General features: G+C 40.4%; 1 protein-coding gene and 2 long non-coding RNA genes across 3 annotated transcripts in view; 1 reads left to right on the plus strand and 2 right to left on the minus strand.

The window, feature by feature from the left end:
- LOC145800946 (uncharacterized) overlaps positions 1-26,545 on the plus strand; it is a 258,555-nt gene that overhangs the window by 11,333 nt on the left and 220,677 nt on the right. The window lies entirely within an intron of this gene.
- On the minus strand, positions 2,651-5,409 carry LOC114277731 (mogroside I-E synthase). The gene is made up of 3 exons (XM_028219674.2): positions 4,657-5,409; positions 3,226-3,954; positions 2,651-2,914 (listed from the first exon to the last, which is right to left on the minus strand). The coding sequence occupies exons 1-3, from the start codon at positions 5,287-5,289 to the stop codon at positions 2,741-2,743; spliced, it is 1,536 nt and encodes a 511-aa protein (XP_028075475.2). The 5' UTR covers positions 5,290-5,409; the 3' UTR covers positions 2,651-2,740.
- Positions 10,684-13,205, minus strand: LOC145800944 (uncharacterized). Its single transcript, XR_014341575.1, has 2 exons — positions 12,521-13,205; positions 10,684-12,239 (listed from the first exon to the last, which is right to left on the minus strand). It is a non-coding gene; the product is annotated as an uncharacterized LOC145800944 (long non-coding RNA).

The following is a 26,545-nucleotide window of genomic DNA, read 5'->3' on the forward strand; positions in this document are numbered from 1 at the left end:
GGTTCTCGCAATTTTTGTGTGTAAGGGTGAACGGTTTGTTAAACACACAATCGACATGGTAGACAGAGAGACACTAAGGACAATGGTAAGAGTAGCCATCACTAGGAGTGGAACAAATTTCACATATAAACACATCATTGAGATAAAGTGGAGTAGGTGGTAGTGCAAGGAGGAGTTGGAGTAGATGGTGAACTGGGTGTTCAATCTCATCGTGTAGCTCTATATATAATTCATGGACGAAACACTTGCAATTAGTGCAACTATAGCTCGCACCTAAGATTGGTAGTTGACAGACATTGCGGGTGTGTTTGGTTTGGCTTTATAAAGTGATTTTGGAAAAAATTTTCTAAAAAACTTGTTTGGTTTGTAATTTTTCCAAAACAATTTTCAAAATCATTTTTTCTCTCATACACATCAATCAATCACTTTTTCTCTCTCCTCTCTCATTCTCAATCACTTTTTCTTTCACACGCATCTACTCAATTACAACAAAATATCAAATCATTCCAAACTCCAAAACTCCAAAACTACTTTCAAAATACACAACCAAACAAACCAAAAAAATTTCTAAACTCTCTCCAAAACAATTTTTAAAAACTACTCTCTTAAAACCAAACCAAACATACCCTGCATCTTTCACCATTCCATTGCAGCACATCTGAGAACTCCAATGGATGTTGGTGGCTCTGTTTGATGTCCATCATTCTCCATTTTTTTATCGTTTGCCTGCTTTCTCTCTGTTATTCTCTCTGTTTCTGTTGCTTTTAATCTCTCTTCTTTAATTAATTGGCACATCAAAGGCATTTTTGTGGCACAATTGATGCCAATGTTGTATCTGCAGTCTCTACAAGAATAACAAGGGTGACGAAAATGAGACTGTATGCAAGCGCGGCAATTGATACGACCACGCACCATCAAGGTGAGAATATGATCATGAGTTCCATCTCTGAATGTTGTTTCCAATGATGACTTCATTGGAGGAATCAGTTGAGATGGTGGGAAGAAAACGCATGATGTGTGAGTAACAAAGTCACACCTTTCTACATAGAAATAGAACAATCCATTTGGGTACCTGTTTGCACCCATTTTCGTAAATTTCCTATCGACAGGTAGATCAATTAGATGGTGACATGTGGCAAGGTCAAAGTAAAAGTTTTTCATTAGTTAAAGAGACAAGTGGCATTAGAGTAGTTGATCATGTACGTGGAGTGGCTCAAGTGATGGAGCAGTTATCAAGCTAAGGCATAGATTTAGTGGGTTGCCTACAAAAAAGATCAAGGGCAGAATGAAGACTTGGCCCTGTCAATGAGGGGCCAAAAGTGTTAAGGGACACGTGGCAACATGGAGGAAAGACAAGTCGACAGGTAAAGTTGAAGGTTAATGATGTTTGTTTGTTGAAAGGGTTATTGCCAATTTTATTTTATTTTATTTTATTTTATTGTATACAACTCTTCAAGGATTCAAGACTTCTCATTTATGGGCCAAAGAAAGATGGAATGATATAAAAGCCAAGGATTTTGCAAGGAGGAGATGATCATCAACACAACAACAACTTAGTTTTATCTTAGGAGTAGTTCTGTAACTTAGGAGTAGTTTCTTTAGTAGTTTGTAACTGGTAACTCTTGTAAACTTAGATAATTTCATCAAGAGTCTTTGTTTATTTTGTTATTTTTCTTTCAATTGTTAATTGTTCCAAAGAAATCCTTATACTTTCAAGACAATTTTAATCAAATACACAGTTGCTTGATCTGTTTGTTTGATTGTTTGTGTGAATTATTGTTTAATTCCTATCGATTGGGAATAAGCATAATTTTTACTAACAGTACCGCTTTTCTTCACAAGCATCACAATTGCACTCCTCATCCTCATCCCCGGGATTACCTTCAGTGGGCTGGGTTGCAAAATAGTGAGTTTGAGTTGATACCTGTCGGTCTTGTGTTTCCCTGTGGGTGACAAAAAAGCACAATTAAAGTCAATGGCTACGAAGTTCAGGACCAAGCAATCGCCCATGGTACACTGAAAGAAGAGGGGATAGCTTTTAGCTTTGCAGTGAATAGAAGTGGCATAATAATTAATTAAGAGAGTGAGTGGGTGGTCGTGACCGACATGTTGAAGGGTGGTTGGTATGCTGAGGGCACAGTGGGAGTTGAGGGCAAAATGGCACTCGGCACAGTAGAAGGAGAAGTTGTCATGACGAACATTCAGGCACAATTCCCAGAAGAAAATGCCACTGAAGGCTGGCGGTCAAGGTGGGTTTGCAAGAGTGAGAGGGTGATCAGGAGGGAGTGGGTAATGAATCTCATAGGGTAGTTCGACACACGATTTGTGGATGAAGAGTTTGCAGGTCATGCAACTATAGGTAGGCGCTAAGATGTGAAGCCCACACTCAGTGCAGTTTTCACCATTTAACAATTCATCGGACAGAGTTAAGGGATGCTCATGGATGAAACTTTTCAGCTTTAACATCCCACTCTCTCTACTTGTTTCTTCTCCTCCAGACATCTCTCTCTCTCGCTCTTTCTCTCTCTCCCTCTCTCTCATATCAATAAGAGGTTTTAAGTGCAAATTGTATCATGGCCAAACACGAAAAATACATAATATTTATTATGTAGTCTAAATCCATTTAAGATATGAGTTCCACCATAAAAGATTTGAAAATGAACCACATGTTATTTTTCGGGATATGATTTTGTACAAGGATTCCGGTGTATACATATATTTATTGAACAAACAATGAATATTAATCTACTAAGAACTTCAAACGAATTGGCGGTGATGTGGGTGGAGTGGCAGCAGTGACAGTGACAGTGGCGTTGGTGGAGGCAGCAGCGACGGTAGTGGCAGCAGCGGCGGTGAGGAGGTGGTGATGCGGTGTTGGAGGTAGTACTTGTCTTAGACGGGTACTCTCGTCCAACTCAATGAATTCAAAACAAGTTCTAAATTAGTGTTATTGGACAAATTCAAAGTTTCGAACTGAGTTTGCTACTCTAATAATCATTACAATATTATTCAAAGATCTGTACCCTAATTTGGTACAAAGTCAATTACATTGAGAACTAGAGAAAAACTTTTAATTTAGCAGAAATAATGCCTATGCAAGTTGAACCTCACTTGTGTTTTAAAAAGGGACCCACTGAGCATTTTAGCTAGCTTCTTAGTCTCACACCTGTGTTATACTCTTCTTTCCCCTAATTGAGCCAAAGTTTGAAATGTGAACACTCACACATCTTTGCTAGGTGCTACAAGTTTTGAAACAAATTCCTCAATGTTCTTATCAGAGCTTCCATCTTTGTCTACTGCCTCTTTAGCAAATTGTTTCCACTTGACAGCATTCTTTCTAATCTCATTCCCTCTCTCCCCCTCCATCACATCTTTTATACTCCTCTCTATCTCTTCTCTAGTAATAATTCCCTTGTCATTGACCTTAATCCGAACCCCTGTGTGCCAAACATCCACAATATACTTTGCATTAGTCGTTTGATCAGTCCATTGCGGCATTGCCACCATTGGCACCCCTAAACTCAATGCCTCCAGAGTCGAGTTCCATCCACAGTGAGTCATGAAACACCCCACGGCTTGGTGAGACAAAACTTCAAGCTGAGGACACCAACTCACAACAAGACCTTTCTCTAATGTCTCAGCTATGAAATTGTTCGGTAGCTTACTCTCTTCTGAAGCTCTGACAATCCACAAGAAGTTTGTGTTGCTGTTCTTCAAGCCCCATGCTAGTTCCTCCATTTGCTCTTGTCCTGCAGTGGCTAAGCTCCCAAAGGATACGTAAACAACTGAGGCTTTTTCCTTTGTGTCTAGCCACTTCATGCAAGCTTCGACATTGGGCTTGAAGAGATTGAGGCCGTAGTCTTTGTCATTCTCCAACCGCTTGTCTAAGTACATTGATGGAACTGTTGGTCCTACAGTCTTGATAGGCCATTGAGCTGCCATCCAATTCAATACCTAGTAGACGAAAATTGGCAACATGTAAGTCGAATCATAAGTGGAGATAATTAAAGGATATGGATTGTCTCTAGTATCTATCTCTAGTTGAACAAATAACTGGACTGGTTCAGTTTGGACTTGCGAGCCCACCATAGGCACTAATTCGATAATTTATTTCATTCATTTGGGAACTATAAGTTTTGAGTGGGGAATTTTTGGATATGGAGTTCACTATTTTGGACTAATTACAAGCTGTTCATTTGGGAAAGAGAGATTCTCTCCCCTTAGAGAGGTACAAGACCTAGTTTGAGGAGCTCAAATTTTCACCCAAAATACTATGCCTCTTGTGCAAGGTTGAAAATGAGTCAAATTGAGCTGAGTAATAAGTTATTCAAGCTTGGTTTGATAACATAATTAGCTTAGAATTATGTTCAAATTTGGCTTATTTATGTAATGAGTTGATATTAAACAAACTTTTAACGAGCCGAACACAAATCATGAGCGGTGCATATTAGTTTATCGAGTCAACTAGTAAATTGTTCAAATTTAATTTTAAAGTTTAATAAAATTAAAATTGTATTCATATTTGACTGACTTATATAATGAGTGATCTTTACGAGCTTTTAAGTAGCGATATATGAAAATTTATCCAGCAAGATTGTTCAAAGTATAGAAATCATATCATCAAACAAATTGCTAAAATGAACAAACAAAACATACCTCTTCTTCAAGCTTGTCAAAAGTGTTAAACAACAGCCAATCCGCTTTCCGAAAATTCGAGAACTGATTCACCATGAGACTCAAAAAACTAGGGTACAAATCACAATCAGGTATGAGAGAAGGCAAATCACCGATCTCCATCACAGGCATCGAAGGCAAATCAAACTCCATCGACGAACTCACCTTCAAATTCCCCTCACTCTGGTGATAATAAATCGCACAAACACCACACATCTGAGTGAAAAACGCAGCCCCTGGAATCCCCAATCGCTGAGCCACGTCGAGACACCACGGCATGATGGCATCGTAGACGAGCACTATCGGAGGATCACTGGAGTTCCTGTGTTTCTCTGCTAGTTCGATTAGGTTTTGCGATACGACGGTGATGAAATGGTTTAGATGAGAGTGAATGTTGTCGCCGAGTTCGCCGGAGTTGAAACCGTCGTGGATGGACTCAATTTGGATTGAGTTTGAGCCGCCGGAGTGGATGTGCATGGAGTTGCTGACTGAGGTGGTGGTGATGAGGGTGACTTTGAGTCCTTTTGAGGATAAGCGTTTGGAGAATTGGAGGAGTGGGTTTATGTGACCTTGTGCTGGGAATGGGAACACTAGTATATGCTTTTTACTACCCATTTCTTTTCTCCTCTCCTTCCTTGTTCTTCTCTGTTCACCAATTCTGCATATTTGTTTTTGTAGGAGAACAATTTTGAAAAGTAGTTCTCCACACAGAATGTACGGAGAGGATTATTGGACACCACCCTTCATATTTATTGGATTTATCTACGTGAGAAGGTCTCATTTGTCAAGCCTCTTTTGGCAAATATATTTTTTTTAAGGAGATGCACCAATAAATTTTAAATTTTCATTTTATGATCCAGTTAGTCTTAACTTTTATCTTATAAATCAATAGGTCCCAATCAAGTGTTAATGACCAAATAATTCATGTTCCCCTACTTGTGAAACCATGTCGTAAGGGTAAATGTGGAATCCTCCTAAAGTGGAATTTACGTCTATGCCCAAACCCTTACTGTATTAGTTTTTGTTTTCCCTTTGAACTGATCAAAATGGAAGAGACGTAGATGGAAAGGTGTGTATTGTCTGATGTTAATGGCGTAATGTTGGGTAGGGCACATCACGACTCGTAATTGGCAGCGTAGAAAGGTAGACTGACTGATGATGGCGTAAACCACGGCAGTGCAAACCCAGGAAAACAACACCACAAAAGGTAAACTGACGACAAATGCTGGTCTCCGAACCCACACGTTAATCAATGAACATCCCAACCCACACGTTAACATTTTCTTATCCAATAAAAAACGGAATCAATCACCTAGAGAATCAATCACACAAAGGGTATCGATGTAAAACCAAATCTATTCAAATTACCACAAAAAAACTTGCCAAAAAATTAGGACTAAATGGTGTACAAAAAAAACTTCCAGGACTAAATGGTTCAATGTTTCTCCATATAAGATTTATGGGTAATTTTTCCATTTTTTTAACACGTTCTTTTGAAAAAGGTTTTAAAAAAATTAATAATGAGCTTTTAATTTATTTCTCAAAACAACTTTAAAATAATTAAAAAGAAAATTGACCAATAAATCTTATATTTTAAATTTATAATCTATATAATGTCATATTTTTTCTTATGATCCATTTAGTCCATTTGAATATGTAATGACTCATTTGCCCGTTGTAATGGAGTGTTACATTTAGAAAAAGTATATTTTAAAAAAAAATTAGTATCACATCATACACATCACGTTAGAGTGTCACATTTATAAAAATAAAAAAAATACACTAAAGAGTTTTTAATTTTTTTAGAGTGTCACATCATACTCGTCACGTTGAAGTGTTACATGTCACGTTTGAAAAAAGTACACTAATGAGTTTTTAATTTTTTTTAAAATATCACATTATACCCGCCACGTTATCACATTTGAGAAAAGTACACTAAGGAGTTTTTATTTTTTTTGAAATGTCACATCATACCCGCTACGTTGTCACATTTAGAAAAAATACACTAAGGAGTTTTTAATTTTTTAGAGTGTTGCATTGTTAGAGTATCACATTAATACATGTCACATTGGAGTATCATACCATACCTGTCACATTAATAAAATGGTATAGCTGTCTACCAAAACACTATCAAAATCAAAAATAAGACTACATGGAAAAAAACTCTTCACTAATAAGACTTAACCGATTAATAAAAAAGACTTTAGACTAATTGAAGTATTTATTTATGAGGTGAGATATATTGATAAGTATCCCTAATTAAAAAGTTGTTATATTATCTTTTTTATTTTTTAATCTCTTTTTTAGATTAAAAAAATCAATTAAATTAGTTACATCCAGACGAGGCTGAGTATGATCAAAAATTGGAAAAGAAAACACAACCTGCATTTTATTGATATTGTAGTTAGGAAATGCTATGGCATAGGGAAGTTATGACATTGGTAGAGTTAATTCATACAAATATCACAACTTAATCTTATAAGAGTCATATAACTAAAATAAATAAATTATAACTGAACACTGTATAAGGTATATAACCAATGATTTCTTAAATTATAACCAAAATAATGTCATAATCTGTTAGACTTATTTATTTTGATGATTTATTTAATTTTGTTTTAATAAAATTCAAAATTTATTTTGATGATTTATTTAATTATGTTTTAATAGAATCAGAAATTTATTTTGATGATTTATTTAATTATGTTTTAATTTATTTGAAAAAGAAACATAGAATCAAAATTTATTTTGTCCCATTATTTCTCACCTAAAATTTTATCCTAAATGTTGTTAAAATGTATTTAATATTTAATTAAATCAGGAGTTCAAATAGCCCAAAACAGAGGTTCAAACAACACAGCACAGCAGCATGCCAAAAGATTTAAACAGCTTAGCACAGCAGTAGGCCAAAAGGATCAAGTGGAAGATATTCAAATTAGTAATGATGGAGTGGAAGATATTCAAATTAGTAATGATAGAGTACAACGGCTATAAATTCAAATGAATACAATGACTATAAGTTTCATTATATATACCAAAATCTCTAATGTAAACAAGTGACAAAAAAAAATCAGAAAATATTCTTTGATCTATAATCACTCACATCTATTCTCTGAAAAATTCTATGAGAAGTGTTCTTCAATTTTTGTTTACATCCTCTCTCAGAAATTATACACTGAGCCTTATAGCATTAAGCTTGTCTTTCCTGTGTGAGATTTACAGAAAATCCAAAGCTTCATTTTTATATCTATCTTTTAGAGACAATTCTTGTAACTTTCTGTGAAAGCAAAAACACATTCTTTTCAACCTTGTAAGAGTGTAGTACACTCAGTGTTCTTGACTTAGAAAGTTTGTGTAAAATTTGTGGTGGATTGTTCCATCTTTGAAAAGGTTGCTAGCACCCTGTGAAGGTAGAATATAATGGAAAATCTCAAGTGAAGCTTGAGAAGTGGATGTAGGCCGAGTTGAAGTCGAAATTATTAACTAACATAGTTGTTAAAATACTTGTTTTAATTATTTTTATTTCATCAACTATATTTATCTATTGTGTTAGTCGTAATTTTTATTAGAGTATTATTATTTTTATTTGTAAAAATCTAATTTACCCCCCCTCTTAAGTTATTTTTTGGATAACATAATCAACATTATAATAAATTGTATATAGTACAGAATTTCCCTTTATTATAAGACTTATTGAATTCATATTTTAATTAGCACACGAGTTTATTCAAACTCGTGTATTGAAAACACAAAATCAATTAATATTTTATAAAAAATAGTATTAGAAAATAGGATTTCAAATTTTATAAAATAATGAGTTTAAGAAAACAAGTTTAAAAATAAAGGCGTCAATTTGGCATGTCACGCCATGAACGTCGCGATCTTCAACCCAAGTTGCGTATAGTAGATGAGATAACTTATTTCCAAAGAAATATATAAAAACAGATGTGTATATATATATATATAGTAGAAGTTAAATAATGTTTTAAAACATTCAATAGACATCATTGCTTGTCTAAGCGGGCCGGCCCTAATCCTTCACGATAAAATTTAAAAAAAAAAAATTAACATATGACCTTAGTGGAAACATTAATTATCATCTTAACGGTAATTAGTTTCCAATAAATTAATGTTGTAGCTGCATTTAGTACATTTGTAAAGAAGCATACTCAAAACATTTGTTATCAATCCTTCGATGGATGTCCTATTTCTTCACGAGGAGAGTAAGAGGATAATCATGGCTTTCGATACATGGGCTCCACCAAACTCTATGAATGGGAATGGTTCAGCCTCCCTAGCGCAACTTGTATATGCGACAAAGTTGACACATTTCTTGCAGCAATACACCCAAGTTTCTGGATCTCTCTCCTTCTCACAAGCACCACAGTAGTGCTCATCTGCTTCCTCCTCAACATGCTGGTACTTGAGGGTGAGTCATGCCTACGCGATTGATTTTTCAGTGAGGTGTCAGGACTAGGAGAGCACACACTATATGGAGGGCAAAGTCACATTGGCTACATCTAAATTCGGTGCCTTCAATTGATCTTTTACAGGCATCACACTTCAAAATTGGAAGTTGGGGATAGCACCAGGTTAGAGTAAGCAAATGCTCATGGCCTTCATGTTTAATTTCCATTGGTGTATGTAAAGCACAATGAACATGGACAAAAAACCAGCAATCTGCACAATAGAAGGAGAAGCCATCACCAGGTGTGGCACAAATAACACAATAGAAGATACTCTTTGTACATGAAACGTAATAAAGGATCCTTTGACAGGCTGAGAGGGTGGGTGTTCACTGTGGAGTGGAAACATAATTCTGTGAGGCAAATCCAGACACGACTTGTCAAGAAAAAATTTACAGTCTGTTGATTGGCATCCATAACTCGAGCTTGGTATGGGTAGTCGACACCTATTGCATCTTTCACAACTGTTTTCTCATCCGACAATGCTAATGGATGCAAATGCAAGTGGCTAAAATGCTTTACTAGCTCCGATTGCCATTCCAGTGCCATGTCACTCCCTCCACTCTCTTTCTCCTTCCTCACTTCTCACCTCTTCTGGTATCCACCCAAGCTGTTTGGCATAAGTAAGTCGTGAGGCGCATTGAAGATCAAGGTTGTAGTTACACTTGGGGCATTAGTAGATAAGGTCTCTTTGGATTAGTTTATATCCATGGCTGCATTGGAAAATATACGCACTCCTTAGGGCAAGAGTGAGAAGATGCTCGTGACTTTAGTTATTAACACTCCATTTAGATCATGAAATGAGGTGAGAAAAAAGATGATTGTAGTTTCTCACCTAGGTGAGAAAAGCAAAAAAAAATAATTGTGGTTGCTTACCATTATGTTTGGATGAATAAAAAATAAGAAAATTTGATTTCTCACCTATCTTGTTGGGATAGAGTAAATAAAAAAGAAAGAAAGAAAAGTGTTGTATTTTATTTTTACCAAAATAACCTTCCATATTAATAAGCTATGTTTTTCATAAGAATAATTTTGGTATTTTAAAAAACTTTCATTAAACCCAATTCATTTCTCACCAAATCTCACCACTTTTGATGAGAAACAAAACATAAGTTTGGTAAGAAAAGGATTTTCACCTTCTCTTATCATTTCTCACCTACTTAACCATCCAAGCAAGTAAAGATATTTACTATTCTCATCATTTCTTTTCTTTTCTTTTCACCAAACCCCTCCATTCAAACGGAATGTAAGAGTGGTTTCTCCTAACTTCATATATGGGGGTGGGATTCATGATTTACTGTTGTAGGAAAAAGAGCACATTTGACATCAACAGCGATTTCACATTTAAAACAACAGCAGGCTGTGGTATTGACTTTCTTTTTACGGGCACAACAATGGAGATGATTGATCTTGGCTAGAATGAGTAGGTGCTCGTGACATTTATGCCTAAGGGTGAATAGTTTGTTCAAAGCAAATCAACATGGTAGACAGACTTAAAACACAGGACAGTGGTAAGAGAACCCATCGCTTGGAGCGGAACAAATTTGACAAATAAACACATTATTGAGATAAAGTGGTGAAGGTGCCAGTGTGAGGAGGAGAGGGCATTCATGTTGAATTGGGTGATTTATCTTATCGAGAAGTTCTGTACACAATTTGTGGAGGAAAAACTAGGAATTAGTGTAACTATAGTTCGCACCTGAGATAAGTAGCTGGCACACATTGCATCTTTCATCGTTCCATTGCACATCGGAGAACTCCAATGGATGTAGGTCGCTCTGTTTATCATTCTCCCTATTATTGTCTTTCCCATGCTCTATTTCTTCTATTCTCTCAATGTCTTCCACTTTTGCTCTCTCTTCTTTGAGTATTGGCGTGTCAAAATAATTTTTCAGGCACAGCTAACATCAATGTTGTAATTTCAGTCTTCACAACGCTAATAAGGGCTATGATGATGAGACTGTACACAAATATCACACTTCATAAAACTCGACGGCTTGAGGGTGAGAATATGATCTTGATTTCCATCTTTGAATGTTGCCAAAGAAGACTTTGCTTGCGGGAATCAGTTGAATTGAAGAGGCAATACACGGTGCATGAGCAACAAAGTCACACTCTTCGCAGAAATAGAGCAATCCATATGGCGATCGTGATTGTTCACAAGCATCATAATAGTACTCGTCCACATCCTCATCCTCATTCGTGTTGCCATCCTTGTCCTCATCCTCATCCTCATCCTTATGCTCGTCTTGTCCTTGTCCTTGTCCTTGTCTTCAGGATTTTCTTTCATGCAAGGATAAAAAGAGAGTTTGAGTTTGTCTTCATCCTCGTCCTCATCCTCAGGATTTTCTTTGATGGGAGGAGGGTAAAAAGTGAGTTGAGTTTATGTATGTGTGTCTTGTGTTTGCCTGTATATGGCAAAAAGGCTATACCAAAGTCGAGGTAGGTATGGCAATTGGGAGTAGTACAATAATAGTATATCTCGGGCATAGAAAAATAGTTCAAGTAGGACGCAGAGAATGAAAGGGTGGGTGTGCCTGGAATGTTGAAGGGTGGTTGGTATGCTTCGGTCACAGTGGGAGTGGAGGGAAAAATGGCACTCCGCACAGTAGAAGAAGAAGCTGTCATCACAACATTTCGTGCACAATTCACAGAAGAAAATGTCATTAAGGGCAGGCGGCCAAGGTGGTTCTGCGAGAGTGAGAGGGTGATTGGGATGAAGTGGGTGATGAATCTCATAGGGCAATTCCACGCACGATTTGTGGATGAACAATTTGCAGGTAATGCAACTATAGGTAGGGCCTACCTATAGTTATACCACCTGCACTCATTGCAGTTTTCACCACTCATCAACCCATCATCAAACAGAGTTAAAGGATGTTCATGGATGAATCTTTTCAGCTTTAATATCCGTCCCTCTCTTTTTCTTCTTCTCTAGACATTTCTCTCTCTCTCTCTCTCTCTCTCTCTCTCGGTTGCTCTGTTGTGCTTGAAGAATTGTGTTCTCGGGTAAATTGTATTGTATGGAACATTTTCTATAATAGAAACCGCAATGAATCTACCACCATATGGATGGTCAATGCTCTCACCAGATAAACCCTGAATTCCATAAACAAATGAGCATTAACAAACCCACTCCCTCAGTACAATTCTACCAATATTTTTTTTAACAGGAGGGAGAAACTATTGTCAAAGTCATAAATGGCTGAATCCATAGTTCTTACAATCACATCCCTAGAACTAGTTTAAAATCGAGCGTGGAGCATTAGATGCAAATACCATTCATTACCCTTTATGCAAAACAAAACAAACAAAAAAAAACAAAAACAATAATAATAACAAAAAAACAGATCTTGAAAGGGGTTTGTGAGTAGTGTTACCAGTAGTATATATCAGATCAGATTATTATGATGGAAGCTGGGACATTTGCTGTGACAGATCCTACAGTATGTTGTTCCGAATGCAATTTCTTTCTCCACAAATCCTATAGCAGCGGCCTATGGAGTGGACTCCTCTCTCTCTCTCTCTCTCTCTCTCTCTCTCTCTCCTGCTGCTGATTTCAACAACCCAGTTTCATCAATACCACATACATTTAAACCCGCCAAACAATTAAAGGTCACTTTAATCAAATACCCATCGAGTGAAAAATCGAAGGAAAAATGCTATAGACTCAGATGAATTGTTAAATATTTTATCAAATCGTGTGAAACTTATACACATGTAATCTGCGTAAATTCTACACCCATGTCATATGTTTGATAAATATTTAACAATTCCTCTAGCATAACTCAAATCAAAGATCGTGGATGTTGATGAAACTGGTGTGTGTTTTGCATCTAAATTCTTGGATCGGATATGATCGGATCGGATCGGATCGGATTCACACAGAACTGCGAAGGATTTGTGAGAAAGAAATGCATTCAGAACAACAGTAGGTCGGATTCGACTACTGGGCAGCGGCCATGTATCTCGAAGCTTCTGCCTCTCTCTCTCTCTATCCCCTATCCCAAGGTGATAATGAAGGGCGCGCATGGTAAGGTTGAAGAGATATGAGAGTAATGGATTAGTAGATTGAGGATTGACAAATTATAGGTTGAGCGTTTCGAATGGTTTGGTTGATTGAAAGAATATTTTAATTAGAAAAATGCTTGGAGCACTAATTAGTGCTCCCACTAATTAGGTGGCAGTGGGTCTCGCCATTAATGATGTGATGTTTTGGTCTTGGAGTTGTGTTTTTTTTTTTTTTTTTTTACTTTTTTAATGCATTAGTGCTATTAGTAGTGATGTTTTTAGTGGATGAATCATTGTTGTTTTAATTAATTATTAAGGTTTTGTGTGATATATAATATTAATTTATATAATATTTTTTATATATAATTATTAATTTGTAATAAATTTTACAAATTAAATCTCTCTCACATTTATTTTTATTTTGATATTTTATTATAAATTAAAAAATATATATGTATTAACTTAAGCGGAGCAATTTCTAAGGCAAATTATAAATTTTAAAATTTAAATTGCGATTAACAGATAGAACAGTACAGATTGATACGGATCAGTATGGATTGTGTGTTATTTTGCACAGCCTCCGTGATAATAAATTAAAGGATAAATTGCACTTACCTCCCTTCAGGTTAAAATACAATAAATATGATAATTTTGATATAATTATATTAAATTTTAGTATCAAACTTCTCTTTAATCCGAAATGTTAAGCCCGTGAGGGCTCACCATGGGTTTTGTTTTTATGATCTGAACCAGAACTCGTCGAATACTTTATGCCTGCAAAAAATCACATTAATCGGATATCGATAGCTACTTGATCAGATCATATTTTTGTCAACGATAAATATAATTTTAAAATAAAATTATTGGCAAAAATCTGATCCGATCAAGTAGTTATCGATATCTAATCAATGTGATTTTTTTGTAGGGATAAAGTAATCGATGAGTTCTACACATTGAACGATTCAGATTATCAAAACAAGACTTGTGGTGAGCCCAACGAGCCTAACAACACTGTGGAGAAGTGGTTTGGATATACTCTACTGATCTTGGGGAATGCTCGTGATCCTCTTCTGGTCACCTGAAAATGAATAAACACTCCGGTCGGGGGTGCCGGAATTAGTACTCCGACGGACAAGTCAGTAACCACACTCAGGAATGCTTGTATTCTAAGTTAAGCACTACAATTCTCACATACCTTTTTCAATCTGTTGTTCCTTTATTTATACTTGTTTTTTGAGCCCCATGGCCAGGCCCACTTGGCACTCACTGTCCTCTCATTTACTCGGCTCCATAGTTCAGTATCTCTTCGGCCCATCTATTATATTCGACATCCTTATTGTCAGGATAAAGCCGTGTAATGTATGTCTTATAGCGCACGCTTCTGATTATTCAAATTATCCGGCTCTCACAATTGCCCCCCAAACACATCGCTAGCGTCAGTTAGTCGGCGTGTTTGGCTAGAAGTCAAAACTTCGGCGGTTAATCCTTTTCCTGATGCGTGTCAGAACGCGTGCGTGCTTTTGGGTCGTTGTAACGCTTTCCCGCCCCATCCGTACTTCTCTCGCATTTATTATGATTTGAAACTTAAGTCCCTTCGAAAACATGCTTTTTCGAATATTTGAACATCCTGGACTGCCAGTCGGTATCTCTTCTTCGATGCGTTTTCTGCAACTCTTGTCCGTTCTCTCCTTGTCTCCTTTGCCTTTCATAAGTTTCCTTTTCTTCTTCTTGCAATCCTATTTTCGGTATTTATTTTTGATTTTAGAATATCCTTGAGTCCTTGCTAGAATGGCTAAGCATTTGAAAGACCTCCTTTCCGAGGGTCGAATTTCTGGATTTTGAAAATATTTTTCTATTCCTGAGGATGTCCATCTTGCTCTGGTAACGGACAATACCCTTGATATGGAGAGGGACGACCGAAATACAATCGTCTTCCCTCTCCTGTCTATTGCGGAGGGCGGAGTTCACTTTCCCCTACACTCATTTCTTAGGGTCGTCCTCCGCTATTGGAGTCTGATTCCTTCGCAACCCAATGTAAACTTTTTTCGAATCATAATGGGAATCGTAGAGCTAAACCGGCGTCTCGGGATCAACCTTGGCATTCCGGCGATTCGGCACTGCTATGCTTTGGCCAAATCCTTCGGTCGGCTCGGGCGTTACTTTCTCAGGGCCAAGGACACCGACCATCACTTGGTGACAATGCTTGCTAGCTCTAGCAAATGAATCAACGATGTAATGGTTAATGTCCGAGGTAACTAGGAATTCGGCGAAACCAAAGATTGCCTAAACCCTATTCCCAGACAGAGGGGTGAACCAGGTTGCCGTATAACTTTTTGTTTGTTGACCTTTCTTTTATACGGCGTTTTCTCCAAGCCTTACCCTTCATTCTTGCAGGCAATAAGCTGAAGAGGATTTTGACCTCGGCTGACGACGCAGTCCTTACGGAAATTAAAACAGCACTAAAGTACTTTGGCCGTCCGAACGTACAGAAGCAAGGGAGGGCCGCACATATTCTCCTGTCGTACGAGCCTACTTATACCACATTCTCGGCCACGGACGATATTCCGATCCCAACCGGTGAACAGCACCTTACGGCTCTTGTCTTCTCCAGCTTCAAGACCCTCAGGCAAATTGGTCTTGAGGCTTTCGATTCGGAGCAAGGCTCAGAGCCGATGGTCGAAGTAGTTGCCGAATCAACGAAGGTGTTCGCTTCAGAGGTCGAAGAAGTCGACGAAGCCCTCAAATCAGCGTTTGCGGCAGCCGATCTTAACGAGCCTAACTTTCCGTCCACTTCGGGTCGGGTGGAGTTTTCCTTCGGAGACATTTTTACAAACTTGGGAGATCTACCTGGCGCTTTTTCTAAAGGCATGGCTGGGGAAAATCTCACGCAGATGGCGAGAAAGAAAAATACCGAGCGAATGGCCGCCCGAAAGAAAGCCAAGGCCGCTCGTTTTGAGCCTGCCCCGGTTGAATCTTTCCTACTGCTTACTGGGGAAGAAACGACTCACGTTGTTATGGCCAAGACGGAGGGAGCTAGACAGCAGGTTACGGAAGAGCGGCTGGTTTCAAAAGAGCGAGGTGAAAAACGTTCCGCCAAATGAGAGACCGGCTCAGAGGATAGCCCTACTAACAAACGGCCTCGCTTAGAAGAGTCTGACGTGGTTGTCCCCTTCATTGTTCAACCAAAGATCAAAGACACCCTAATCTCCTCTGACGCATCTGCCATGAAGGATCCAGCCGTGGCGTTGAGCTTGGCCGCCTCAGTCTCGCTACCGGCTGACAGGGCCACCTTTCGAGAAGAGCCGGATTTGGTAGCTATAGCATTCGCTGCCCAGTCAGCTTTTCTGGTATGTATACGATACTTTCGTTTTTGCTCGTTTGGTTTGGTATGCGTACGACGTTGCTTGATGTGGTGAACCAAACTGGTTTTGTAGACGGTTGGAAGGATAGTCGATCTAGGCTGCCGACAGCGTGATGCCATTGAAAGAATTGGCCGCTTAAAGTTTGAAACTGAAGGTGAAAGAAGAGTTGAAGGCGATGAGAGCCGCAATGGAAAGTGCTCGTGCCGAAGCTGAAAAGGAAAGGGCTCGGACTACTGACTAGCTCAGATCCGAAGCTGAGGATAGGGCGAGCGCAAGCGAGGAGTTGCTCAAGTTAACCCAAGAGGCGCTTTCAAAGGCAGAGGCCGAGTTAGAAGAGTTGAAGGCGGCCAAGGAAAAAGCCAAATCTGAAGCCTCTACGGCGCTAGAAGCTGGGAAGAGCACCGCCTTGAAGGAATACGTAGATGAGGTCCCCAAATTCGAGAATCGGGGATTCAAACATGGGTGGCTCAAAGCCCTTGCTGCCACTAGAGTTACATTGGCATTGCCAATTCCATACGAGCAAGTGGATGTTGAGTCACTTGAGTCTGACCCCAAGAATTGATCTGGGAGACATTCTAGTTTTATTAGGTATCTTTAGTTTCGATGTATGTTTTTGTTTAGTGGACCCTTGTTAGTTCAAGGTAATTTTCATGTATAAATTAGATACTATCAATGGTTAATTTATTGATAAAAATTTCCTTCCCATTTCATTGTTAATTGTACAAAGTTTTTGATATTAATGAAGAGTTTTGCCTTCCAATACTTTGGATAAAATGATTATTGTTTGTTGTGACTTCTAACCAGTGATTGGATAACAGTGTAATCTTGGCAATTATATTAGTTAAACTTTAATTCATCCGAATAAGTAAATGGATTCTTGGTGCCGAATAGGACTAGTAAATTGATTCATGAAGCGGCTGCAGCACTCCAGCTGGATTTCAAGCCAGATAGATTGATGAATCTGCCCTTGCCCCAGCTAGTTCGCGAACATTAAGCGCCGAATCAAACAGTATTGATTAATCGATTTGCAAAGCAGCTGGGGCACTCAAGCCAGATAGATTGATGAATTTGCCCTTGCCTCAGCTGGTTCGCGAACATTAAACGCCGAAGCAAACAGCATTGATTAATCGATTCGCAAAGTGGCAGGGGCACTCAAGCCGGATAGATTGATGAATCTGCCCTTGCCCCAGCTGGTTCGCGAATTTGACCGTGCAGAAGGTAAAACTGTCGAATAACAGTGTGATGGGGGCACGACGCGGTCAACGCTGGGTTGTTGAGGTTTCGATATTAATGAGATTGCCTCGGTGGCGCTGCCCTCATAGGGAATAAATGAATGAAAGTCCTGTCTATGTGCTCAGTGAGCAACTCAGTGCAGGTCTTTGATTAAGAATAAACAAGCGCGAATGTTGAATAGACTCTTCTTTAACAGCAAAGGGGAAGCGAGGACGCTAGCTGAGCTAGGAGGAGATATGAATCGAAGTGGCGAACCTTCGCGGGTGAGAGACAGGATTTCGAGGGATTGGGAGAGACGTGAATCTCCTCGTCGTCGAAGTAGGTCTCCTAGGAGGGACAAGGAGCCACAGGCCAAATCCTCGCAACCTCGTTCTGGAAGGGAGCCTGGTGCGAACCCACGCCCATTGAGCTTTGTAGTCTTTGTGGAGAATAGACCCATGACAGAGGCGGACTCGATCGTTCGAGACTCAAGTGTGGCAGTCGAATTTGCTCGACAAATTTTTCTCCCCGAGGTCCAGCAGTCGATGGTAGGTCGACAAGACTTCGACGTGTTTCGTGAAGGCATTCATGGTGTGGTGAAGGGACTCTACACCGCCTACGAAATCGGCATGTGTCTCCGTGCTACCCGCCGAGAAATAGAGCAGAGGGATGAACGCATCCGAAGCTTGGAGGCTCGCGCGGAAGAGGTTGAGTGTGAGCTAAGGAAGGGGTCAAGGCCGTTTACGGACAACCCGTCGGACAGGCCAACCTAATCGTGGAAGAAAGGGTCACCCAACGGCTTATTAGTACCGCGCTCGCCGATCGAGATACGGCGAGCATGTTCGCGATGAAATCCGTGAAGAGGAGGGCCTATGAAAAAGGCTTCCATGATGGCCGGAAAGTCGAGATACAGAAAACCAAGGAAAAACTCGCTGAGGAGGTTTGCCGATGCGAAAATCGTGGATTTAAGAACTGTTGGATCAAGGCGCTTCAGGCCGAAGAAGCTCTCCGAGCAATGGGTGTCGACTCGACATTGCCACTGTACCGATGTAACCATCTTCCGTTTGCCGCCTTTGAAGTCAAGCAAAGTGAAGATGAGGGCGACATTGTGTAAAAAACACTCAATGTGACGTTCGAACGCAGATTGCGTTCATAACTATGTAATTATTGCTTGATTGAATGAAATGTCTTATTTTAAAAGTTTCATTGTAATTTGCATTTGGCACACACGTGTTTGTATGTGTCTCATTTATAAACATTGACCGGCCCGAGTCAACTTGGCATTTTAATTTCGAACGGTTATATGCCGGCTTGTCATGAGCACTCTTCATTAAATATATATTGTGTGTGTTACGCGCAGTTAATCGCGCCGTTGAGGCTCCGAATTCGGAGGCTCAACCGGCATAAAGGCGTCATGCACCAGGTGCTCCGGATCCGAAGACGATCGGTGCATGGAGTGACTGGCCAATATCGCTCGGCGTCCATCTTTCGGAGTTCAATGTTAATGAAATCACCTCAGGGCCAGCGTGAGGTGTTTAGAAATAAATCGCCTCGGACTTTTCACTTTAGTGACTTCGCTTTCAGTGCTCAGACTCGATTTAAAATGAGTTTGTTGCATGGGGTTAGATAAGTGTGAATGTCGAATGAAGTTTTTCTTCAGCAGCAGAGGAGAAGCTCTGACTTTGACTGAGCTTGACATTGCAATGAATCGCAGCAAAAAACCCACTCGCGCGGGAGGTAGGATGTTCAAAAGACGGGAAAAACGTCGGCCTCTAAGTCGTCAAAGCAAATCACCCCGAAGGGAGAAACAACAATGGCGAAGTTCTCCGCAATCACGACCGAGAAATGAGGCTAACGTAGCGCCGCGACCATTGGGTATTATTGATTTCGTGGGGAATTCCTTCCTTGTCTTGGATCTTGGCCTTGACGTTGTCTATGGTGTCAAAGGTCTCAGCCTCAAGGGTGATTGTTTCATCGATGTGAATCGTGGATTCTAGCGCGGCCAGATCAAAACATTTCAAGTTGCGGGTGCTCTCTGATCAGTGGGCGTCGATTCGGCGCTGGTGTTTGTCCCAATGCAACATCGTATGAGAATAGATATTGTAATGCTTCGAACGCAAGTTGCGTTTTTTGTAATTACTATTTAATCGAATAAAATGTTTCATTCTAGAAGTTTATCTCATTCTGAATTTTTGCATGCTTGATTAAGCATCTTATTTTTAATGCTATAACGTTTTGTCTTGTTCATGCGGTTGTACTGGTTCAACCTACATATCCCTAAATGTTTTCATTTTGCAGGGCGCTCCGAATTCGGAATAGTACTCGGCCCTCGAGTGTCGCTCGGTGACACTGGTCAACCGAATTTGGAGGCTTTATCGGCCTAAAGACATCATGCGCCGATGGGGCTCCGAATTCGGAGTCTTTAAGGGGCCAATCGTGACATCCACGAAGGGCGCTCCGAATCCGGAGTCTTTGTCGGCCCAAAGACGTCATGCGCCGATAGGGCTCCGGATCTGGAGACTTTAATCAGCCAATCGTGATATCCACGAAGGGCGCTCCGAATCCGGAGGCTTTATTGGGCCAATTGTGACATCCATGAAGGGCGCTCCGAATCTAGAGGCTTTGTCGGCCCAAAGACGTCATACGCCGATGGGGCTCCAAATCCAGAGACTTTAATCGGCCAATCGTGATATCCACGAAGGTCGCTCCGAATCTGGAGGCTTTATTGGGCCAATCGTGACATCCACGAAGGGCGCTCCGAATCTAGAGGCTTTATTGGGCCAATCGTGACATCCACGAAGGGCGCTCCGAATCCGGAGGCTTTGTCAGCCCAAAGACGTCATGCGCCGATGGGGCTCCGGATCCGGAGACTTTAATCAGCCAATCGTGATATCCACGAAGGGCGCTCCGAATCCGGAGGCTTTATTGGGCCAATCGTGACATCCATGAAAGGCGTTCCGAATCCGGAGGCTTTGTTGGCCCAAAGACGTCATATGTCGATGGGACTCCAAATCCGGAGACTTTAATCGGCCAATCGTGATATCCACGAAGGGCGCTCCGAATCCGGAGGCTTTATTGGGCCAATCGTGATATCCACGAAGGGCGCTCCGAATCCAGAGGCTTTATTAGGCCAATCGTGACATCTACGAAGGGCGCTCCGAATCCGGAGGCTTTGTCGGCCTAAAGACGTCATGCCCCGATGGGGCTCCGAATCCGGAGACTTTAATCGGCCAATCGTGATATCCACAAAAGGCACTCCGAATCCGGAGGCTTTGTCGGCCCAAAGACGTCATGCACCGATGGGGCTCCAAATCCGGAAACTTTAATCGGCCAATCGTGATATCCACGAAGGGCGCTCCGAATCCGGAGGCTTTATCGAAATACTTTTGAGCTGGATTTCACAGTGAGTAAACAGGAATCTTTGCATTACAAAAGTGGAAAGTGTACATGGTGAGCCATTCAAAACTAATATCATTCCCCACAGTTTGGGTTTAATAATAGAATTTGAGCAAGTGCGTTGGGAGCAAGGCCGCGGTCTAATTTTCCTTCAACTGGCCCCCTATCATCTGGAAATACCTTCAAGAGCAACTTTCCCGGTATGTACTGGTGCAGCTGGACGCGTTGAGCATACGTCTTGGGAAGCTGCTATTGGTATCGCCTAAAGCTTCCGTAGCTTGTCGTCAGAGAGCCGTCCGACATCAACGAGACTGTCTCGATTTGACATTTCAGTGGAGTTGACCTGCGTCTGCGTTGGTGTCGTTCCAGAAAGAAGATAGCATGCTTGTGCGGATTATCGGGAACCATGGATTTGCTCAACGCCGTGTTCGGTCGGGAAGCGTAGCAGCTGATGATAGGTGCTTGGCACGGCCCGAATAGTATGCAGCCAAGTTCACCCCATGATGCAGTTATATGGTGAAAGGAGCTTGACAACCACGAATTCCACATCCACTGTTTGGGAGCCCATCCGGACGGGTAACGTGATTTTTCCCAACGGGTACTCCGGATTTGCGTTGAAGCCGAATAATGGATGAGGAGTCGGAGACGGGTTTGATTTGTTAAAGCCGAGTTTGCGGAAGGTCTCGTAGTACATGACCTCCGAAGTGTTTCCTTGGTCTATGAGGACGCGTTCGACGGTAAATGGGTTCACGTGTAGTTCAATGACCAATGGATCGATATGGAGGAGCGTTATGTCGATAAGATCGGATTCGTCGAAGATGATACTCGGAGCTTTGTGGGGCTATTTCACTTGTGCGCGTTGCTTCTGGGGGCTGAATGAATTGAGTGTATGGTACATGGTGTTGGATGGCTGTATATCATATGTATAACGCCGAGGGGAGGTGACTCCTGCCGAAGGGCAACAGTTTTGATTGTGCTCTTCCGGACGTGTTGCCGGAGCCGACTATCTTGCACCAATTCCTCGAGGTGGTCTTTCAAGGCATAGCAACTGTCCGTATCATGACCATGATCTTTGTGATATTCACAACACCTGTCCCGCCTTCTCGTGTCAGGAGGTCCCACCATCTTGGACGGCCATTTGAAGAACAGAAGATGTTGGATTTTGGTCATAATCGAGCTGATTGGCTCTGACAGCTCCGTATATTTCTTGTCGGCGCGCTTTGTGCACCTGTTATCGACCTGCAGTTGCTCATTTTCTTGGTGCGAGCATCGATCACTGGATTGGCGAGAGTCCTATCTCTTGTCTCGTTTAGCCTGCTGTCGTGGTTCAGGGCTCTGAGGTGGTGCGGAACTTATTGGCTGAACGGCTTCGGGAGAGGCCGTTTTGTTGGCCATGTGTCCGGCTTTAACTCGCAAGGCGTCATTTTCCACTTTGTAATATTCCTCGACTTTCTTCATCAATCCCCAAACTGTTTTGGGGGGTCTTCTAGTCAAGGAACTGCGAAAGGCACTATCTGGGTGTAATCCTATGTTGAAGGCGGTGATGGCCATGGAGTCGTTGCAAGCGTCATCAACAAGATTAAAGCATTCCCAATATCGCGCTGAATATGCTCTTAGTGTTTCTCCTGGCAGGATTTGCATTGCCCAGAGAGAGTCGGCTTGCTTTGGCTGGACTTCGTTGGTGATAAATCTGGCCCTGAAGGATTTCTGTAGTTGGTGGAAGGTTTTGATCGAAGCCAGCTCCAGTTTATAATACTACCTGACCGCCAATGGTCCCAAACTGCTGGGAAATATTCGGCACATGAAGGCCTCGTCGTCTGCATGCAATGTCATGGCCTGCTTGTAGTGGCGGATGTGATCGGTGGGGTCTGATTTGCCGTCGTACAAGGTGAACGACGGTTCTTTGAATTTCTTGGGTAGCGCAGCCTTTGCAATCCGTCGTACGAAGGGATCGTGTTGGTCTTCGTCCGAACTGTTCTTTCTTTGCTTGTGCATTGCACGGGGACTTCCTTCCGAAGAACTGGTGGTTTCGTGGCATCCCTTCTTTCTGGGCTCCGGGGATAATGAGTCGGAGTCGTTATCAGTGTCTTGTCGTGCTGGAAGTTGTCAACCATCTGCTTTCGGAGGTCGTTCTGGATTTGGGGGCACAGCTTGCTTAAACTTCGCCATTTCCAAGGCCAAATCTTCACGAAGACGTTCGTTCTAAGCGATCATGTTTTCTAACCTCTGTTCATTTTGCTTTGCTTGTTCCATGATCGCCTGCATTGTCTCATGCTCCGAAGTTGAGGGTCAGGTGAAATTTAGGGCACGTCTTGCGGCGATAGTCTCTGTTCCAAGCAAGTTTGTTGGAGTGGTTTCTTCTTGCGGTATAGGGTCGATAGTGACTGTCGGAGGATCTTCCGTCACGCTCGTCATGGATGTGATTGAGTATTTCCACAAATGGTGCCAATTGTGGAGAAGTGGTTTGGAAATACTTTACTAATCTTGGGGAACGCTCGTGATCCTCTTCTGGTCACCTGAAAAGGAATAAACACTCCAGTCGGGGGTGCCGGAATTAGCACTCCGACGGACAAGTCAGTAACCACACTCAAGAATGCTTGTATTCTAAGTTAAGCACTACAATTCTCACATACCTTTTTCAGTCTGTTGTTCCTTTATTTATACTTATTTTTTGAGCCTTATGGCCAGGCCCCCTTGTCAGTCACTGTCCTCTCATATACTCGGCTCCATAGTTTAGTATATCTTCGGTCCATCTATTATATTCGGCATCCTTATCGTCAGGATAAAGCCATGTAATGTATGTGTTGTAGCTCACGCTTCTGATTATTCCAATTATCCGGCTCCCACAAACACCATCTAGTCTACTTTGACAAGCTTGATCCTAAATTTTAATTCACATGATACTATCCTATTTTTATTAATATTTTGTTAGCTAAATATGATGTTCTCATCTCTTTTTAAGGGGGAAAGACTGTAATAACCCCAACCTTCGATTTACGTTAATTCGTGGTTAAATAAGCTTAGTCAGTATTTAAGAGAAATTCTGAATTAAATTGCATGTGTGTGTTGCCCTATTTGTGTTTATATCTGTTTAACATAAAAAAGACTTGTTCATGTTTTCGATACGGATTGCGAATTAAATGCCTTATCGGCATCTGATTCAGTAATTGACTTGATTTATGTGATAGTTAGAATATTTAGAATATTTTTGGCAACTTCAATTGAAATTTGATATGGATCAAAATAATTAGAATAAACTAATTGAATTAGTTAGAATTAAGCCTAGTTAATTAACCTTAATCATACTTGATTAGGCTAACTTAATTACACCCTATATAAGGCTCTAATTAAGCCTTGAGTTCACATGTACACACTTTTGAGCTGAGAATATGAGGAAGGGAGAAGAAAACTCAACACTTTAGATAGTGAAAGAGGAGACTTGAAGTGAATTGCTAGAATTTTGGTGAATTGAGCTAGGCCAACACTTGAATTCACACATTAGGTATGAGATTCATCCTAAATTCCTGGAATTGAGTCATGTAGAAACTAAATGCATGGAGTTATAGGATCATTTGCTTGAATTTGAGTAGGTTGAGCATGAATTACCATGAATATGATGAATTTGAGTTGAATTATGCACATGCATGCTTAATCTTTCATTTTTGGGTTAAGATTTCTTGAAATTCATACATGCAGAAAGCTTAGAAGGCATGAACTTGAAGATCATCCATGGATTCATGCATTTCATATCACTTTGCGGTGTTTTAACATGAAGATGACTCAATCCATAACATGCATGGTTTTAACTTGATAGGTATAAGCTCAAATTTGGACAATTGGAGCATGATTTTGAATAAATGGTTTCAAATTGGAATTATTTTCATGTTATACAATGTTTTTCCAAGTTTTTGTACCAAAAACACAAGTTTTGGACCTTTAAATATCAACTTTGAAGCTTAAAGGCAGTTCTGGAAATTCCAGAATTCGCACTATCCACTTGAGCGAGGAGAGTGCCGCTCGAGCGTGAAAATCGAGCTCCTAGAAGTTTTACAAAATTTTACAGGTCGTTGAGCAACCAAAGTGGCGCTCGAGCGAGGACCCTTTTACTCAGTCTTCCGGTCAAGCGACCGTCGAGCAAGAATTTCACACAACCAATACTTTTGCCAAGTTTGCAGAATGCTCGAGCAACGGAAGCTATGCCCGAGCGACCACCCTTATTTTTGAGCCTCCGCTCGAGCGAAGGAAGTTGCACTCGAGTGGAGACCCTGTTTTCAGTAACTTTTAACTAACTCTTTTAAGTGGATATTTGCATCCTCATGCCACCCCAAGTATTCTTAGGCACCATTTGGACTCACATAGTCTTGAAATAAGCTAGAAGCGCATAAAGAGAAAATTGAACTAAAATGAAATGGTGCTTCAATTGTGCTTTTGTTATGTGTTTTGTTTAGGTGGACGTCCGAGGCTTAGTGACAACACAAACCACTGTGAGTAATAACTCTGTAAAGTTATATTTGACTTTAATTATTTCCAGATGATATGAATGATCAGTTTTCTGAAATACTATGATTATATGAATGAATGATTGTCCAAGTTTCTAAAATGTGTTCGTGGCATCCTTAGCATCATATGATATGCGTCCCTTTATGGCTCATCGGTATGCCTTTATGGCTATCCCTTTATGGGTCATCAGAAACGTCTCCATGCATATGAGTCATTGGAATGCCTTTGTGGCTGTCCCTTTATAGGTCATCAGAAACGTCTCTGTGCACGTGAGTCATCAGAATGCCTTATGGTTGTTCTTCTATGTGTCATCGGAATGCCTTCACGGCCGTCTCCTCGTGGGTCATCGGATTTACTAACACTAATGGATGTGCCACGCATTATAATATGTATTGTACGAACTTTGATTACAAATATGAACATGTATAAGAATCTGTTTCTAATTTGAAATTTGAGTATACATTAGACTCTATCCCTTTATAAACATCATTCATTAAAATTTTTACTATGTTATTATTCATTGGATTCCAGCTCACTATTTATATTATGTATGTAGCTGATCTGGCGTGTGACCAGGCCCAGAGTTGATGGCCTAAGATCCCGTTTTGTCAGCCAGCCTTTGTGCCTCCCGAGGAGGTTCCGGATTAAGTCAAGTCCAGTAGTTGTGTTGTTAGACTTATTTATTTTGATGATTTATTTAATTATATTTTAATTTATTTGAAAGAGAAAAATAGAATCTAAAATTTATTTTAATGATTTATTTAATTATATTTTAATCAAAATTTATTTTGATGATTTATTTGAAAGAGAAAAATAGAATCAAAATTTATTTTGTCTCATTATTTCTCACTTAAACCTTTATCCTAAATGCTGTTAGAATGTATTTAATATTTGATTAAATCAGGGGCTCAAACAGCCCAAAAC

This window comes from Camellia sinensis, chromosome 10 (assembly GCF_055761805.1).
Source record: "Camellia sinensis isolate YWXY chromosome 10, ASM5576180v1, whole genome shotgun sequence".
Lineage (NCBI taxonomy): Eukaryota > Viridiplantae > Streptophyta > Magnoliopsida > Ericales > Theaceae > Camellia > Camellia sinensis.